Source organism: Peromyscus maniculatus, chromosome 11, assembly GCF_049852395.1.
Source record: "Peromyscus maniculatus bairdii isolate BWxNUB_F1_BW_parent chromosome 11, HU_Pman_BW_mat_3.1, whole genome shotgun sequence".
In the NCBI taxonomy this organism is placed as follows: Eukaryota; Metazoa; Chordata; class Mammalia; order Rodentia; family Cricetidae; genus Peromyscus; species Peromyscus maniculatus.
In genome coordinates, this window is record NC_134862.1 from 75315248 (window position 1) to 75334727 (window position 19480).

General features: G+C 38.4%; 1 protein-coding gene across 1 annotated transcript in view; it reads right to left on the reverse strand.

Annotated features, from left to right (window-relative positions):
- Nucleotides 1–1008: 1008 nt before the first annotated feature.
- Mael (maelstrom spermatogenic transposon silencer) overlaps nt 1009–19480 on the reverse strand; it is a 30256-nt gene continuing 11784 nt past the window's right edge. The window contains exons 6-12 of the mRNA XM_042258513.2: nt 18461–18585; nt 17789–17843; nt 17540–17681; nt 5144–5206; nt 3997–4129; nt 1888–1963; nt 1009–1367 (exon numbers count right to left, since the gene is read on the reverse strand). Coding sequence (XP_042114447.2) covers nt 1180–1367; nt 1888–1963; nt 3997–4129; nt 5144–5206; nt 17540–17681; nt 17789–17843; nt 18461–18585 — 782 coding nt within the window. The 3' untranslated portion in view covers nt 1009–1179. The remainder of the gene's footprint in view (nt 1368–1887; nt 1964–3996; nt 4130–5143; nt 5207–17539; nt 17682–17788; nt 17844–18460; nt 18586–19480) is intronic.

Consider the following 19480-nt stretch of genomic DNA (forward strand, 5'->3'; position numbering starts at 1 on the left):
ATTAAGTATACCTAGATGTACATGCTTCAAAATTCAGTGCTCAGGAGGCAAAGCAGGGATGTGAGTTTGAGGCTGGCATGGGTCATGTAAGTTCCAGAACACTTGTCTCACAACAACAACAGTAACTATTGTGTGACCTTACAGCAGTCACTGTCCTTGGCCATGGTCATTATAGGAGTCAGAGGAGATCCCTGGCAACCAGATGCCCAATGAAACTATCAGCTGATACTTAGTTTTCTAAAAGGATATTAATATTTTTTAGTTCAGTGCCCAAAGATTCCTTTTGAAGAGGAAAAAGGGCTTGAATTATATTAATAATATAGTTTGGTTTTATTATTTGCTCTGAAAGACCAACTATTCTATGAAATAAATCTACAGGACCTACGATTATTTATGTGTACATGTGACTGGGAGTAAATGATAGCTCTCTCTCATCTTTCATTTTGTCTTTTCATTCTGTATCTGGTTTCTTTTGACAGAGACAAATTACTTCAAAGACTATTTAAAATAACAAATCATTATTTATGTTAAAGGCTAATTTTCTTTTTTTTTTTTTTTTTTTTTTTTTTTTTTTTTGGTTTTTCGAGACAGGGTTTCTCTGTGTAGCTTTGCGCCTTTTCTGGAACTCACTTGGTAGCCCAGGCTGGCCTCGAACTCACAGAGATCCGCCTGGCTCTGCCTCCCGAGTGCTGGGATTAAAGGCGTGCGCCACCACCGCCCGGCTAATTTTCTTAGTTATGTTTAATTCAAATAGCCTTTGGTCTCTAAGGTTTACATTTCATAATGGGAAGAACTAAGTTAATATTATCGTAAAGAGTCTTTTGTAACAGATACTTAATACCTTTACTTCAGGGGAAAGAACTGTGTAACTTTCAAATGCTCTGAAATTGCCAGTTTTGTTTTAGAACTCCAAACCTTAAGGACATACCCATCATACCCCCAGAAGTGTAAGTCTTAGGAGAAAATAAAGAAAAACCACACACAAACAAACAAGCAAGAATGCCAAAATCTTTTCCAACCACAATTATTTTTAATCTATGAAATAGTTTCCTTACAAATTACGTAGTTTTTAGAGGAATGACATTTACTGTTGATGTGATCTGTTTGTTTAATATTGACTGTAGTCAGAAAGGAAGTTGGGCTTGGTTATTTTTCCAGACATTGCAAAAAGTACCATCATTAAGAAAAGGAAGAGAAAGATTTGTACCCATCTTTTGGGGGCATGTAAGGTGAGAGTGATGTCTCACAGTTAGAGAATCTGTGGATGTTGTTGGAGGAGCCGGAGATGCTCTCTAGTAAGCGGGTAATCCCTCTTCCTCGAACACTGCTGTTGGGGCCAGAAATTTTCACCCCAGATGGGTAATAACCTAGGGTGTTGGAAAGATAATTAAACAGGCAGAAACTTTACATCTGATTTATAAAGAGGCATGCCAGTTAACTTCATCTCACTGTAGGACTCTCACTAAGTCATAATTAAAAAATCATGAGCAGAAGACAAGTGGGTGAAGAAAAATGTTTCCTTTTGTTTTTAAGGCAAGAAACCCCAACTGAAGTTCTTTAGGTATCACTTGAAATTCCATCTAACTAGCTTTTGAAATTTCTCATCTCCCAAAAACACATCATGTATCTATCACATCAAAACTATGAAACTATAGTTGTATAAGAAAAAAAGTGTTTCTTAGAAATGTCCTGGACAAAAGTTTGAGGAATGTTACATTCCACTAGTGACAAAAATACATAAATTCAAATTGTTTTAACTGCTAATTCCAAACAAAATGCTCAATTAAATTACAAGCTCCTCATATCCTTATGGCCAACCAGAAACACCACAGGATCTTTCTAAAGTTTAAGGTGTAACCCCAATCTTATAAAACTGAAGGTGCTCACCAGTGGATGTGTTTGATCTTTGTTCCTGATTGTAAGAGTTGAAATGACAGAATCCTGGACTCTCAACTCTTAGCTTCTGTAAAGGAACAGGAAAATGCCAGGAAAAATGTTTACTCCTTATCAATTATTAAATGGCCTACTTTAATTCCAGATTAAAAATGCAAACGAATGTGTATTTTCCCAATGTTTAGTCATGTTTTCTGTAAAGGACAAGACAGGGTGACTCTGGAGAGACTTAGGGTCACAGGCTTAAGAGTTCGTTTGTTGTTTTTAAAAAGATTAGATTATGACATATTTATTTTGGTGAGAGTGACTACAGAACAGGGCTAGCCAAATGGGCAAAGGTGCTTGTGCCAAGCTTGATGACCTGAGTTTGATCCCTGGAGCCCACATGGTAGGAGAGAACCAACTGCTCTAAGTTCTCTGACATCCAAATGTACACTATGGCATATGTGGGCAGGAATGCCTACATACAGACTTACACACAGACACAGAAAGAGACAGAGACCGAGATAGAGACAAAGAGGGAGGAGGGAGGGAGGGAGGAGGAAGGGACGGAGGGAGTGGGGGAGCAAAAAAGAATGACCCAGAATAGAGGGAGCCCTAAAGATTCATAAAAGTAAAATCACTGCAGCCATGTCTTTGGTTAATGAAAGAACAAGATCTAATACATCAATTTTAGATAGGAACAGAAAATACTTATAGATAACAGAGCAAAAGCAGAGAATAAAGAAGCAGATAGGTGAGGTGGCAGGAATATGTAGAGAACCTGTGATTACTTCTGCTTTCCTGGAGAAGCAGCAGCAGCATCAGTACTGGCTACAGCAAAGGTAGGGGAAAAGGTGATAGAAGTTGAAAGATAATACATGAGAAATAATTAAGACTAGAGAAACGATAACTACAGGCAATGCCAATGAGTTGCTGAAACTGATCATAAAAGACATCTAGTTAAGATTAGTCATTATGGTGGGTGGTATGGAAGTTTCTTCTCTCTCTCTCTCTCTCTCTCTCTCTCTCTCTCTCTCTCTCTCTCTGTCTCTCTCTCTCTCTCTCTGTGTGTGTGTGTGTGTGTGTGTGTGTACTAAACTCAGGGACTTGTACATATCAGGCAATTACACCCCTCCATTATTTAAGTTTGAGAGCAAATAGTCTCACTCAGCTGTCTAGGCTGTCCTCAAACGTGCTATGCAGCCCAGGCTGACCCTGAACTTGTGAACTTCTTTCCCTAGCCTCTAGAGTGGCTGGGATTATAGTTATTTGCTGCCAGGGAGTTTCATTCTAGATTGATTTCAGTTTACAAATATAAGGAGTGGAGGTGAAGAGTTAGATTTAATCAGAATTAGTCTGTCAACCAAGCACGATGAAGACAGGAGGACCAATGGAGTTTAGATAAGGTAGTAGAAAAGACAGACTAAAACTAAAAGTTGGGATGGAAGACAGTAAAGTGGGGTATGGAGGTAGGAAAAAGAAAATACAAACAAGAGGACACAACTTTATACACACAAATAGTGTCCTGTGGTTGTTCAATGCAGTAGCTCTGTAAAGGAGCATGAGAAAGTGGAGCTATAAGTGAACTACAGGTCATAGCAGAGGTCAAGGAATTGCTGGTACTGGCTTGCTAGGGAAGATGGTGGGAATCAGAGAAGAGGTTATTTGAAGTTGAGATCAGAAGCAACAGCACTGGGTGAGGACTTACGCAGTACGAGAGAAGGGAGGAGAGGGAGTGAAGAAACAGAGAACTGGGAACTGGAAGGATTACTCAGTGGAAAAATGAGAATAAAATATTGGAAACTGTTTGCTCTCTTGGGTCAGTGTTATTCGAATGAGGAGTCCCAACTAAAGTGCCTATTGATTCCCCAGTCAGGATATAGGTTCTGCAGCACAAATAGCATGAGTTTCAAAATTTAGGAATTTTAGGAAGACGGTCTGAAGGAAGTCTAGAAGCTAAAAAATCAAAGACACTACTTTCAAATGAGTGAGGAAATATATATCTTCATTTGAACAGAGAAACTGTGCTTAGAATCAAACTAGAAACAAGAAAGGAAACAGATTTTCCCTCAAGGAGGTTACATATATCCAAGATTCTGCTGACAACAGAGGTTTCCTTACCTGGTAACGCCCTGCATCCAATACAACCATTTTGGGTGTCACACTATTGCTGGCCTCATAGTCTTGTAGTGGTACATGAGCTCCAGTGAGCTGGATTCCAAAGAGAGTGGCTAGAGAATTACTGATGCAGTACCTTTAAAAGAGAAGACAGATCTCACTAGAGCAACTTCATCCAGTTCATTCTGAAAGTATCCAGGTTAAGTTTTCCAACAAAGAAAGCATCTCAGAGGTAATATTCTAATTTGGAGAAAAAAATCTAAAGATTCAGAGAGAAGAGATGGGAAGAGGCAGCATGCAAACCATGAACATTTATCACTGGCAAGCCATCTCACAGTCAGTAGATAAAATTTCAGGTTTGTTACAGGGATGAGTGCAAGGATCAGTAGGATTCTCCAATGTTGAAGGAAAGAAGGCAGACGCAGAAATAAAACTACAACCATGAACAGTCAATCCTCAGAGCTAAGAAGCATTTCCATGGAAAGGTATTACCAGAGCACCCAGAGACTTGGGGCTTGTCTTAGTTGGTTTCAATTGTCAACTTGACATAGCCTGGAGTCACCTGAGAAGAAAGCCTCGATTGAGGAATTGCCTGGTTCAGACAGGTCTGTGGGCATTGTCTTTGTTGTTAATCAACCAGAGGGCCAGCCTACCATTGGCAGCACCAACCCTAGGCTGCATAAGAAACCTAGTTAAACATGAGCCTAGGGTGAGCTAGCAAGGAGCATTCCTCCACAGTTCCTGTTTCCTGCTTGAGTTCCTACCCTGACATCCCTCGATGATGGGCTTACTAGAAGTAAATGCTTTCCTCCCTTAAGTTGCTTTTGGTCATGGTGCTTGTTGCACCACCAGAAAGCAAACTAGAACAGAACTGTAGGTGCCTCACTACAAAATGAGAGGAACTAGTTTACAATTTTAGGGCACCATTACAAGAAAGTGATGTCCTTAATGCTAGCAGGAAATGGTCTCTCTCCTAAGGGGCCTAGGAAGGAAAAACCTCAATAAATGCTTCTGAAGATTCACATAAACTGTTCAGTAAGAAAGTTGAGCAGACAGCCATTCCATCAGCTGACAAACAAGAGCAAGCACAACAGGCACAAGGGACTCCCTGCAGAGCACAGCACTGAGGGGGGCTCCTCCCCACACTTACGCGATTTTCTTGCAAACAGCTAATGCACAGAAGAGAATATCATTTTCTTCATGCCACTTGCACCTGTACAAGAAAAAGAAGTTTAATGTACTAACAAATGGTTGAGGATGGAGCTTATGGTAAGTCTCTGGTGCCATCCCCACTATGAGGAGAAACACAGCACTAACTGAAGCAGCTGAACTAACTAAACCATGTAGGGATTTTTATAAGCCAGATTTCCAATTCACCTAGCTGATACCATTATTCAAAATTTCTTACACTTCCTGCTTGTTTGTGTGTGCACTTATGTGGCAGCCATAGGGAAACTTGAAGAGTTGCTTCTTTCCCTCTGCCATGTGGGTTTCCGGGATCAAACTCTGAGAGGCAAGCACCTATACTCACTCAGCTATCTCACTGGCCCTCAAAGATGAATTTAATCCAGATTTTAAAAGAGTTGTATGCTAAATTCTTAATATGCAAACTACACATAACCACAAAGTTAAATTTTACCTTAACATGAGGGTTCTAGAGAGCAGTAACTAATGTTAACATATACTCAGCCACTAAACATGAATTGCATACACTCAGCCAGGCATTGATCTAGGTATGAAGGACACATTACTGAATGAAATCACCTTACACTTACTTTCTAGTGGGGAAGGCAGATCAAAAGGACAGACATGCATGCTTAATGAAAAATTCTAAAAAAAGATGACAACACTGTGAAGCAGAGGCCAAGAGTTTAGATGGGGTGACCAGCAAGGCACCACTGAGAAAGTGATGTGTGAACAGAGACAAGAGGAAAAGTTGGAAAGGAAATGACCAAAGTCAAGTGATTCAACCCAGAGTTACAAACACAGGAACATCACACTTTTATGAGAGCCTTTCCAGTAAGTGCATCTACTAAGACTTAGAACAGTATTGTGAACAATAAAGCTTAGCTAAACTTAACAAGAATCATTTAAAACCACAAAAATGCTATACAGTAACTAAAAAGTTATTTGTGCCAAGTGATAGTTAACTGATCTAACATAAATCTAAAAACTCCCTCTGTATTCCAAAGACTAGTGATCCAATAAATGTGATTCATAAAGCTCTAAATTGAGGACCGAAGAACCAAACTTAACTTTGTAGACAATCATATAGAATTAGTAAGTTTTAGTTTTGGTTATTAGTTTTGTTCTTTGTCTAGAGGACCTACCCAGATACATGCTTTCCATTATAGGTCAGTTTTAAGATGTACTCAAGGAGTGTGAGAAATGCCTCAGTGGATAAGAGTGCAAACTGCACTTCCAGAGAACACACTTTCAGTTTCTAGCTCATATCAGTTTACAACTGCCTGCAACTCCATCTCCAGGGGGTTTCAATGCCCTCTTCTGGACTCTTAATTCATGAGCACTCATGTGCACAAACCCACACGCAGACACTTAATTAAAAAATAACACAAATCAATAAAATAATATACTCAAGTGTTAGAACAAAAACAAAATTCTGAACCCCCCCCCAAACAAAAATGCTTCTAAATCTAGGGTTACCCTATTTAAAGTGGTACTATTTTGCTGTGGGATCTCTTTCTGCTTACTTGGGACCAAGCAGTGTCAGGAGGGACACATGAATCCTTCCAGCTACATCTGGCACCCAATGTGGGGCGTTGATCCACATAGACCTGAAAAACCTTACAAAAAGATTCTGAATGCACAGAAATGGAGCCAAGAGCAGCTTCCTAGTTCATGTTTCTCATGCAGGCCATAGTACAGAGATGATGTGGCATTTGAGATAAGCTTGAGCACAGTATGGAGGATTCCTGCTGCAGTATAGAGGCATCCCTAAGCTGCACAGAGCAATGCACGGTGGATTTAGCTTTTGCTAGTACAGACAAGGAAAAAAAAGGTTTCTGGACTACATGCTATTTGATGGAAGCATAGACCCATTGCTTCCCAGAATTGACAGTAAGCATGGCTCCCAGAGCTGGCCGTAAATGTATCTCCGCCATGTTGAAAAGCTGAGTGAGGCAAAACCAGCAGCCAGGGCTGCCACTTCTGTCCTAGTCACACTGCAGTTTAAAGCAATGCTCAGAAAATGATTACAGATACACAATAAGAACAGATTCAAATGGGGAAAAAAAACTCCATTTAAATGGATTACAGTGTGTTTAAATTATACATAGGCTTGGGAGAGTAAAGAGAAGGTATAGACAGTCTTAAAAACATAGATAGTTTTAAAATACTAAAAGTCCTTAGAAAGGGGAGTAAAGTGAGCCACGTTGAGGATGGAAAATGCACAGTCTGGATTATGTATACTATTGGGTTGTCTTTAACATTTTTGACTTCTATGAGACATTTGATTATAAAAGCTGCTGGATTAAACCAACCTACATATTTTAAAAATATCTTGACTCCAAAATTTAAGTCAAAAAGGTATGCCACTTTCGGGGAGAGGTTATGTTTTTTCTTCCACAGGAAATGAGAGACTATGGATTCATTCAAAATTAAAGATGATCGATTTAATTGAGGAAGACCTCTGGAAATCCTGACTACAGATATAAAAACATATACCTGAGAGAACTGCAAGAAATGTGATGTGTATTTCACCTGCTGAAACACATAACAAGACATCTTTAGCTGACTTTTGTACAATGCACAGTTTGTACTTGTATTAATGCAGATATGTATGTTACCTTTAAAAGTTTATGCATTTTCAGGACAAGGGGACCAGACACCAATGAAAATGAATGGCCCAGATGATCCATCAAAATGCCTCTGTTGCAGTTCCCTCTGAGTTCTGCATCCAGAACAGGGTCAAGGCTGCTGGCTATGATGATCCAGCCTCACAGACTAATCCAGTCATGACTTGACCTTAACTTTAAATTTTCTCAGGGTCCCCCAAAGATTACCAGCACCCAATCAGCAGGAAGTAGCCTAGAAAACTACCCACATTTCCAAAAAATGGATTATGGATGTTTGTCTTTATTTAGGATTAGGAGTTTGATTACAAAGTATTACTGATCATAATCAATCTCTTTCTAAAAGAAAAAAGGGGGATATGATAAGAAATGATAGAATAAAAGGGTAGATTATTGAATCTACTTTAATAAAAAAACTATTAAATCTTACATACTTTACATTGGTATGGATTTTTGTTTATTGATACAAATTTAAAGTTAATTTTGTTATACTGTATATATGTTTCTACTCTTGTTTAAGGTATGTTTATGCAACTCATTTAAAATTGTAATATATAATTAAGAAATGCATATTAATAGTCATCTATGATAATCAAACTTATAGTCATATTAGTTAAGTTTTAAGTCTAGATATTCAAAGATATATTTCAGTTGGGTAGGTAATCGTCAAACACTTCAAACACCTACAGTATGGCACTTAAAATGTTTTAAGAACTTAGACTTTTCTAGACATTGAGACATGTCTATTCCTGGCAGCACCAATTATTTCAAAGAAGATGATGGGCATCAAAGAAACTCATTATGGAGTTTGCTCTCTTTGTGGCAAAAGCCACCTTAGCCTTGACTGCTTGATAGGGTGCTGTGTAAACTGTACACACAGGACCCATAGGAAGGCCACCACTGAACTTTGCCAAAACAAGGTGAGATGGTCCTTCAGATTCCTGCTTCACAGAGAAGACTGCCAGACATTCTGCAGGACACAGGGAAAAGCAACTGACTAACTTTGCCAATAGGCGAGACAAATTTCCTGCTTCACAAAAAAAGTCTGCCAGAGAATCCAGGCCTGTTGGCTGAAGATGGATGTCCCAATGTTGCAGAGGAACTCTGGGTGACTGCCCAAGCAGCCAGATGTCTTTGTCATTTCTAGAATTTTGGAAGTTGCTTACAATGCACTTCCTGTTCACTTAAGTAATACAAAGATTAGATAGTTTTCCTTGGTTATGATAAAAGGTAAATTAGGAAACTTTTGACTCAAATATAAATGATAGAATATTTCCTTTAATTTTGCTAAATACAAATAGAATAGATATTGTAACTGTAATTCTTGCTTGATAACTGTCTTGTTATATGTAATTTTACTATATTAAAATGAAAACCTTTTTAATTAGACAAAAAAGGGGAAGTGCTGTGGAATGTCTTTCTGTACACTGTGAATATGTGTTGTTCTCACTGGTTGATAACTAGAGCTGTTTGGCCAATGGTGAGGCAGAATAAAGTTAGGTGGTACATTCAAACTGAAGATGGAGATGAAAGAGTCGGGTCAGAGGAGATGCTGCTAGCCATCACCAGGAGAAGATGTGAGAGAACAGGTCATGCCACAAAACCACATGGCAAAACATAGATGAGTAGAAATGGGTTGAATTAAGTTATAAGAGCTAGTTAATAATGAGCCTGAGCCATAGACCATACAGTTTGTAATTAATATAAGCCTCTGTGTGTTTACTTGGTACCGAGCCACTATGCAACCAGGTGGGACACAGGAAAACTTTCTGATACATTGTTTAATCTGATTTTACTCACTTACTGATCTTGTTCCTCTAAAGTGCACCAATACTCCTAAAAATACAAGTCTTTTTCTAGTTAAAGTACCTGTCTAAACCTGTCAAAAAATCAGATCTGGTTTGTGTATTTTTAAAAAATGTTTAAGTAAGTGTGTGTGTGTGTGTGTGTGTGTGTGTGTGTGTGTGTGTGTGTGTGTGTGAAAGAAGGTGCCTATGGAGCCCAGAAGGGTCATATTCTCTTGAGTAATAGTTACTGGCAGGCGTAACCCAATATGGGTTCTTGGAACTGAACTCTGGTGTAGTGAACAGCTGTTTTCAGGTAACTGCTCTACCTGCCTATGACCTTGAAGTACACACCCCTGGGGTGTGGCCTCTTGGTGACTCTTAAGACCTGAGATGCATGTGCCTTGTGGTTTTAGATACGGGCCTGACTCAGGTGGCCAGAACAACATTCCAGAACCCACTACTATTCTGTTCTGTACAGTGAGTTTTTCCCCTTAGTAAATTCATTTGCCCTTTAAACAGACTCTGGATTTCTCACTATATCCTGGTCCTATGGAAGAGTAGTATGTACCATCTCTCCAACTCCTCTGTATATTGAAGTCAATTTACCTAGTCCCCAAGGCCCTGATGTTGCTTCATTCACATATATGCAGCATAAAGGCTATTTACCTTCTTTTTATTCAAAAAAAAAGTCCTGGTGATTGCTTCTGCCCCTATTTCAGGTTAGCATTCCTTCTTCCAAGGAAAACTCTACCCTTAGAATGCCCACCATCCTACAGCTGTATTTCTAGTCAGACTCACTCAATGGCTTTTGTTATAGTCTGTGTATCCCCTCATTCCTGAACCACTACTGAGGCTGCTTTCTATTGGCAATGTCCACTCTTCAGTCCACATCTCCGCCCACAGAAATTCCATCTTTCCAAAAGAACAGATAAAATATTCACCCCATAAAGTATTTCCTAGTTTTAAAACCCTTACACTGAGGTAATCTGAAGTGACTTGTCTCTAATCTGACTAGACATTACTCTCTGAAACTTTTTGTTTGTTTGTTTTTGAGACAGGGTTTCTCTGTGTACAGTCCTGTCACTTTGTAGACCAGGCTGGCCTCCAACTCACTGAGATCTACCTGCCTCTGCCTCCCAAGTGTTGGGATTAAAGGCAAGTGAAACCACCGCCTGGCTCTCTGAAACTTTTTAAATGCTTCTTAGAAGTCACTTTAGTATGTTCACATGTTTTACTGCTATTATTGGACAGGAGACTAAGGGTAAGGACCATCATGTCAGTCTTTCCCACGTTTCTTACAGAACCTACTCTAGTGCTTCATGTATTATACAAGATTTTCTCAATTTTTTGTTAAACATAAAAAGCTCATTTAATTGAACAAAGGAATTCTAAAGAGATATCACAACATAAAACTTCACTTTTTTTTTTTTTTTTTTTGGTTTTTCAAGACAGGGTTTCTCTGTGTAGCTTTGCGCCTTTCCTGGGACTCACTTGGTAGCCCAGGCTGGCCTCGAACTCACAGAGATCCGCCTGGCTCTGCCTCCCGAGTGCTGGGATTAAAGGCGTGCGCCACCACCGCCCGGCTAAAACCTCACTTCTTAATACTACTTTTGCCAAGATTTCAGTTCAGATGGTAAATTAAATACATGAATATATTTATTTCTTGTCCCCAAGTCTTTTGAAAATCACAGTCAACTAACTAGATGCACACAATAAAGGAGAAAATACAATCAGGCTTCTCTATAAAAGACAATAAAATTGTAGAACTAAATGAAAGAACAGTGACTTAAGAAGTCACTGCCTTTGTGGTTCACAGAATAGGCATGACAGAAAAGATCTCCCAGAAGATCTGCCTATCAGAACTTTAGCAAGGTGCTGGACTCAAGGACATGTCCATACCAAAAGCAGACATGAGATGAAACATTTATCATGTACACTTGACGACCTGAGCTCAATCCCTGGATCCCATTGTGGAAGGAAGGAAGTTATTCCCACTGTCCTCTCATCTCCATACACAGGCACATCCACACCCACACCAAATATGTACACATACAAATAGTAAACTAAAGAAGGGCCAATGCAGGTTATGAAGCTGAATTTCTCTTCAAAGAGTTGTCAATTCACATAAGGGAATACACTGACTGCTCTTGAATTTAGGATTCAGATTTCAACTCACTAGGCTCTTTTGTCAGTTTCCTCTGCAGGAAACCCAATTAGCTGATAGTTCCCACTACACAAGATAGACCAGTTATTTGGTTTTGAAGCCTCCTTTCTAAATATAAACATAACCAAGGAGAATCAAACATTCAAAGAAAATCTGCAATGTGAAAAAGGCCATAGAAAGACAATTTACATTCCCAAAGAATGAGATAAACTAAGAAACAAAAGTGAAGAACAGCCCTAACTCAGGAAGTAAGTAGCTCAAGGTGGTCTGTGAAGTTACTGCACCCAGCATGGCTTCACATTTCACCTTACAGTCTTCATCATGAACACTGACAATGACTATATTTTGTGTCATACAGCAACTGTAGGCTGGGAGTGCTGACAGTCTCTGCCCAAGCTTTATGATAATGGCAAAGTCTACTACTAAGGGTTCTGGTTCTGTGTTGAGTCCTCTTCTTGCTCAGCCTCTGTAATGATCTCATCTACACATGGTGTGTTCATCAGACACTTCACCAGTCTCTTGGAATATGCTAAACCCTGTGTAGCCAATCCTGAGTTGTTATTGTTTCCATTCTCTCCCCCTAGTTCTAATCTTTAAGCAAGGCCTACTGCTTTTTACCAATCTAAAACCCATTCCTCTCTGTCTCTGTCACCACCCTAGTCCCAGATCATTTATTACCAGCTCATTTAATAATCATAGGATCCATACCTCCTTTCCTATCTCTTTTCAATACATCTGTAATAGAAACCTCAAAGACCTTTAAGAAATTCAATCTATTTTCTTTCTTACTTGGTAAAATCCTGTTTCTAACAAGGCTCTCTTCATTTTTTATCCTTTTTCTGCTTCAATTCTTAGCTTTCATATTACAATTTAAATAGTCTCCTTGACCATTCATTTTGTGTGTCACTATGCCTGGGTCAGTATTTGTTGATTAAAGGCTGTATTGCTTTAGTCAACATGTCACAGACTGTAAGTCAACCTAAAGACAACTTGATACTAAACATTAGAAGAACAGGAAGTTATTAAAATTCAAATGTTTTAGCCTCCACAATAGTATGATAGATACTACCTTATTACTTAAGTACTAAACTGCATCAATATAAAACTTAACCATTTCTCTTAGACCTTAAGATAATGTGTTAGTCAAGCAGTGGTGGTGCATGCCTTTAATCCCAGCACTTGAAGGATCTCTGTGAGTTCGGGGTCAGCCTGGTCTACAGAGCAAGATCCACGACAGGCACCAAAACAACACAGAGAAACCCAGTCTTGGAAAAAAAACAAAAAACAAAAACAGAAGAAGATAAGTGTTATCAGCCATTTACTACCAAGTCTTTCAGCAGGTCCTTCAGAGCAGTGTTTAAAATTGAACGGCAGAGGCATTTGGTCCGAATGCTTCCTCACTACACTGGCTGCAGCACTATGTCTTTCTTCAGTCTCTCTCTCTGAACCAACTCTGGCACAGGCCTCAAAAAACGCCTTACAATAAAGCTATCCTAGTCTTGCTGAGCCTGTATCTACTGAACTTAACACTGTAACAAACAAAAATGGAAAGCCAGCCACCTTCCATCCAAGTCACTGCAAATGTTAGTGTGAACCTGTATGCTGGTTGCTACACTGACAGAAGAGGGAGCTCTTGAACTGAACACACAAATCTGTCAAAAACTGCCACCCAAGAGACAAAGGAAACAGAAGGCCTCATCCACAGAAAGCTATTGGAACATGGAAACTAAGAAAGCACCTGTAACTTCCAAAAACACATGGGGCATTCTAATATAACATTCCACATGGAATTAAATGTTCTCACACAAGTGTGTAAGAATATGGAAACATACTCCGAATAAGAAAAATTCAGAACCAAATGATTTCTTGAATGAGAAAGAGTTGACTAGACCCAGAAATCAAAAACAGAAAAAAAAACTAAATAGATTATGAAGTGCCCAAAGAAATATAGTCATCTTGAAAAAGAAACAAACAACAAACAAACAAAAAACCCAGAAAACTGTCAAATAATTAAAGAGTAAAAAGAGAAAATAAAGTGGAAGATAATATGGTAGCATATATTATAGATTTCCTTAACAGAAATTAAAGAGTGAAAGAAAAATTACAATCGGTGAAAAAGCTCTAGAAACAGAAGGCAATTTCTGCATACTGAAATGGTTTAACAGACACCTCAGAAAGTGGACTTTAAATAACAAACTGAGAGAAGCTACCAACATAAAGGATGGCAAAGTAGGGAAGTCTCTAGGCTAAAAAAAAATCCTATCGTTAGAGCTAAGGAAATGATAAGCTTTGCAAAAGGAATATACAACTCAATGGAGTTGTATTTTCCAGAAATTCACGGACACAAGTGTGACTGGAAATCTTAACCATGCAAAAAACCAGAAAATACTTTTTAAGTCTCCCTTCAACCTATTATACACCAAGAATCACCAAACTTTTTAATGTACAGACACCAAATAAAAGAGCAACCATCTTAAAATTACACTATGTATAAGGAGGTATGGAAACAGTAAAACTCTACTCTCAATAGATGAGATGATATATCAAGAGGACAAAGAATGTACTGAAGAATAAGAAAATCTGCAGACATGGTAACATCTACTCTCAGCACTCAGGAGTGTGAGGCAGAATGATCATGAGCTCAAGGTACAGACTGTTCCTGCTAAGGCCCATGCTTAGTTATTGGGAGGTGACAGAAATTTATGTAATACACAGAGTGTAGGGTGTGGTGGTGCACTCCTTTGATTCCAGCACTTAGGAGGCAGAGGCAGGCAGATCTCTTAAGTTTGAAGCCAGCCTGATGGACATAGTGAGTTCCAGGACAGTCTGGTTTACTCAGTGAGACCTTATCTTAAAAAGGAGTGGGGTATGAGTGGGAGGCCCTAGGTAGATGAGGCTGGTGTGTGTGTCCATGAAGACAACTATAGAATATCACTCTCCTCCCTCCTCTTTCCCCTCCCTGTAATGAGGTGAGGCAGTTTGCTTTACCACAAACACTCCCCACTGCAAGGCACTGTCTGAACACAGTCACAAAAGCAAAGGGGCCAACTGATCAGGGACCTGAGCCTTGGAAATCAAAATCAGCCCTTTTATAGCTGATTATCTTGTGTGTTAACTATAGTAACAGAAGAACAACTAGTCGATAATCAGTGTAGATCCTGTGGACAGAGTCAAATCCTACTACTGAAAACAAAGGGTACACAATATTCTCATATGCTCACAGGACAATTCATAAAATTGATATGAGTTATCAAAAATACCCTAAACGTAAATAACTTCTATAGTTTTGATATAGTAATCAACATTGTTTGGTCTTAATGCAAACACCCATAATTTACTAAAAGAAACAAAATCCAGGAAGGCCTTTCCATCTGCTCACTCTAAAGCATTTTAATATGTTAGAGAATGAATTAAACAGTACTTATTCAAAATGACATTTTAGAATCTATAGGATGTAACAAAACAATGAAACTTTAGAAACAAAATTTTTTTAGGCCACCTTCCTTGCACACATCTAAAAACATTTAAAAATCAATTTTACCATATGTAGTTTTCCAGAAAAATACCAATCACTAAATTTACTCCATTAGAATTATGAAGCTTCATTAAACCAGTTTCTTTCCTAAGGAACTTCCCCTCAACAATACACCAATAATAGACCTATAAACCTGTGTGGGAAGCAAAGATATCACAAAGACAGTGTTCATCTGAACAACAGAAAAACAACTTTTGTCCGTGGACACAACTCAACATTATTAAGATTCAGTTCTTCCCAAGTTAATTTTTAAGCTTTTATAGGGTTTCAATGAAGTGAATATACACTGTTGAATAATGCTAGTACTTTTTACATCTAAAGGCTAATTAAACCAACAAAGTGGAATTTAACTATTGTGAAGGGGTGAAAAAGAAATAATCCAAGTAACTTTTGAGAAAATTACTGTGACTCTATCCTCAGATTAAAGTCAACTAGAAATGAGTCCTGAACTGTCATGGTTCCACAAACACTGAAATTTCATTCAGTGCATCCAAAAACTCAAACAGTAAGACATATTCTGACCAGGTTCTTACTCAGCACCACTTGCCCTTGAGAGGAACAAGGGTCTATTGGAGAAACTGCTAACTCAAGGGTGGAATGGAGAAATACAAGATGAAGCTAGAATGTACCAGAAAGCAAAAAGCACTCAAGCCTGGTGCTAATAGAGTATATATAATTCATTAGATAAAACAACAACTCCTAAGTCTATATTCACATAGAAATTATGAAGAAAAGCACTTTATTACAGAATTCTAACTAGTAAATACTGAAAGAATAATTAAGAAAAGTCACTACCTTCACAAGCTTGGCAGGAACCATTCCAACAAAATCATCACTGGACGCCAGAACTAGTATTTGGTAATTTAAGGAATTCTATTTCTCTGCAAAAATACTCTACTTTTTTGGAGATTGAACCCAGGGCCTTCTCTCTATCTGCTGAGCACAGGTCAGCCCATTATGAGGTAGGTGCACAGTAGTAACTGCTCAAAGGTGACTCTAACCAATCTCAGACAAATGACCAAGTTCTCAATATCAGGAATGGGACACAATGACAAAATATACTCCAAGTGTGACACACTGAGAAGACATAGCACTTTTTATTTTTGGTATTCCTCCTAAAAAGTGTAACCTTAACCTAGTCATAGGAAATATAAACCAACTCAAACTGAGAAACATTTTATAAACTAATTGGACTTCACGCTTCAAAAAAAATTAAGATTGGAGGAGACTAAGGCCTCCAGGAGTGGGGAATGCCTGGAATACCAGCATTGGGAGTCATGAATTCCAGGTAAGCCCAAGTAACACACATGCACACATGACCAGCAACATGTGATCCAGGACTGGACTCTGGATACTGTTTGATATAAAAGACACCACAAAAGAACTGGCAGCCTATGAACTTCAGCTTAGATAATAGCACTGTGTCAATGGCAATATTCTGACTTTGGTATCTGTACTCTGTAAGAGAGTATTATTCTAAGGAAATATTGGTGTACCTAGACACAAAGAAGCAGGGTGGCTTCTTTTACTCTCAAGTGGCTTAGAAAAAGTATGTATGTATTTAGAGACAAATTATAATGAAAATGTGTAAGGAAGCCAAGAGAGTATTGTGCTTATTTTTATTAATCTTTTAATTTTTCAGTAAATCTAGGATTATTTCAAGAAAACATTTTGCCAATTTAATTCACTTATGTATCACTTTGTATAAATTATATACATATGATAAAAACAATTTAATAAAAATTAAAAATAAAGTCTAAATAAATTGAAAAGCATTCTTTCATCAGTAGAGAAATTCTAACTGGTAAAGAATTATCAGTTTATTTGGCAAGTTTTTTGCTGTTGTTCTTAGTATAAAGGTGCAATGTATCTTTCTATCAATTATTGTATGCTAAAAAACATAATATTAAAAACAATATCTAAAAATAAGTTTCCCTAGGCCAGAGAGCTATCTTAGTGGTAAAGAGCACCTGCAGAGGCCCTGGGTTTGGTTCCCAGCAACAGAAGATCTGACACCCTCATCTGGTCTCCAGATCACCAGGAACTCATGTGGTGTATATAAAGGTAAACACTCATACATGTAAAAACCATTTTTACATGTTTACAAGGTTTAACTGAAAAGTGATTCACAAAAGGCAAAACAAAACAATTCAAAAGTCACAAACCTAAAACCTAGTCCTAGTCTATTTCTCAGAATATAGTTCAGAAAGAAACCAACATTTGTGAATTACAAAATCATTATCAATACCTTGTGTTGCTAGAATAGTCCCACATGGCCACATCTAGGAGACTTCTAACCCAGGTCTTAGAGGGCTCCTTGAGGAATTTTTGCTGGTAGATTCCCACTACAAGGTCCTCTACAGTAAGAAGTTCTAGATCTTGCCTGATTTCTTCCATTAGTAAATAGAAAAATACAATTAGTGAATTTGGGCACACAGAACACACATGTCAAAATGAAAGCATAGACTACTTTCTGCATGACCTAGATTCTGCTCACCTGATGCCCGCTCCATACGCTTCAAACACCAGTTGACTCTGGCTCTATCATCAGACTGCAGAGGGAAAAATCATTACTTGCATTTTCTCCTTTTTTGAATTATTTTAATTAACACTGTCCTTTCAAATTTGGGTGTGTATAGGAAAGACACACACACTAATTGAAAATTATATAAAAATAGCACACATTAAAAAACATTACTGCTATGACTAACTGGATATATATTTTTTAATAGTTTATGAAAAGCAAGTGAGATTTGGGGTAGACCAATGATGAAGTCAATGTTCAGAGCATGTGATCTGGTCATGGTAGTATTTATAATATGCAACAAGTTTAGGACCCAATTCTTCACTACTATTCTGGAGAATTTAGATAAAGCAAAAAGTCTTTTCAAAACATAAAAAAAAAAGAAAAGAAAAAGAGGGTTAAGTGAATGAACATCCATTCATTGGGCTAAAAAGATACTGCAGGTATTTCGGGAGGAATTTGAAGAAAATACTACTGTTCAGCTTTTGTTGCCTCCAAAATTAGTAATTTAAAGGTCATACTATTTGCACAGAAATCAATTCATAATGAACATGTTTTAAAACATAACTAACACAAAACTGAAATTCTTTTTAACTCTTCTGGTGTCTAATTGGCTACCTTAAAAAACTTCTTACTAGATATTACCTTGCAGTAAATAGGTGGCCAGTTCCCTGGGTTTGGATGGATAAATTTGTAAAGGTTTTGTAACACAGTTGCTTGGTCATGCCCGAATTCAAAGTTTGAAATAGGAATCTTGTGACTAGAATCACCTGAGGGAAATAAAGAGGTAGAAGTTCAACCACTGAGCAAGGCAAGTATTATCAGCTTGGGAACAGGAATAAAAAGGAGAGCAGTGAGTAATTTACAATAGGCGCTTGTACCAAGCCTGGTTCTCATTCGGTACTTTACATACCTAAACCCAGAACCTTACGGAGGTGAGAAATACATATATAGATTAAGAAGAGACTACAGAGACTCCCCAGAAATTAACAGTTAATGAACCATGAAGTCATTATTGAACCCATGTTTCTTAATGACCAAGTCTACAGTGTTTGCATTGTTCCTGTGATGTCTTTCAAAAATGTTTTGTTAAATAAGGTTGGAGGGCCTCATAGTAGCAGTGATTTTTTTCGTGTGTGTGTGTGTGTGTGTGTGTGTGTGTGTGTGTGTGTGTGTATGTGTATGTGTATGTGTGTGTGTGTATGCATGTTTGCCTGAATGGGGGGGGGTGCAAAAGCACGTGTATATATGTGCATGTGGAGTCCTGAGTGCTATCAGGAATCTTCCTTGATCTCTTTCATCTTATTCATTGTGGCAGGGTCTTCAATCAAACTCAGAGCTTGCTGGTATGACTAGTCTCTGGGGATCTGTTGTCTCTGCCTGAGGCTGGAACTACAGGCACTAGGCATTTCGGTAGGTTCTGGATATCTGAACTCTGGCCTCATACTTGTTCAGCAAGCACTTTAACCAGTGAGTAAATTGCTCTGGCCTCCGTTTTCATTAAAAGAAATATTACATGCACATGTGCATAAAGAGTTCAGAGGACAACCTCCAGGAGTTGATTCCTCACCATGTGGGTTCCAGGATTAAACTCAAGTATTCTGGCTTAGCAGCAACTACCACTATCCTCCCACCCCCCCAAACCATAGTGCTGGCCCATGACTG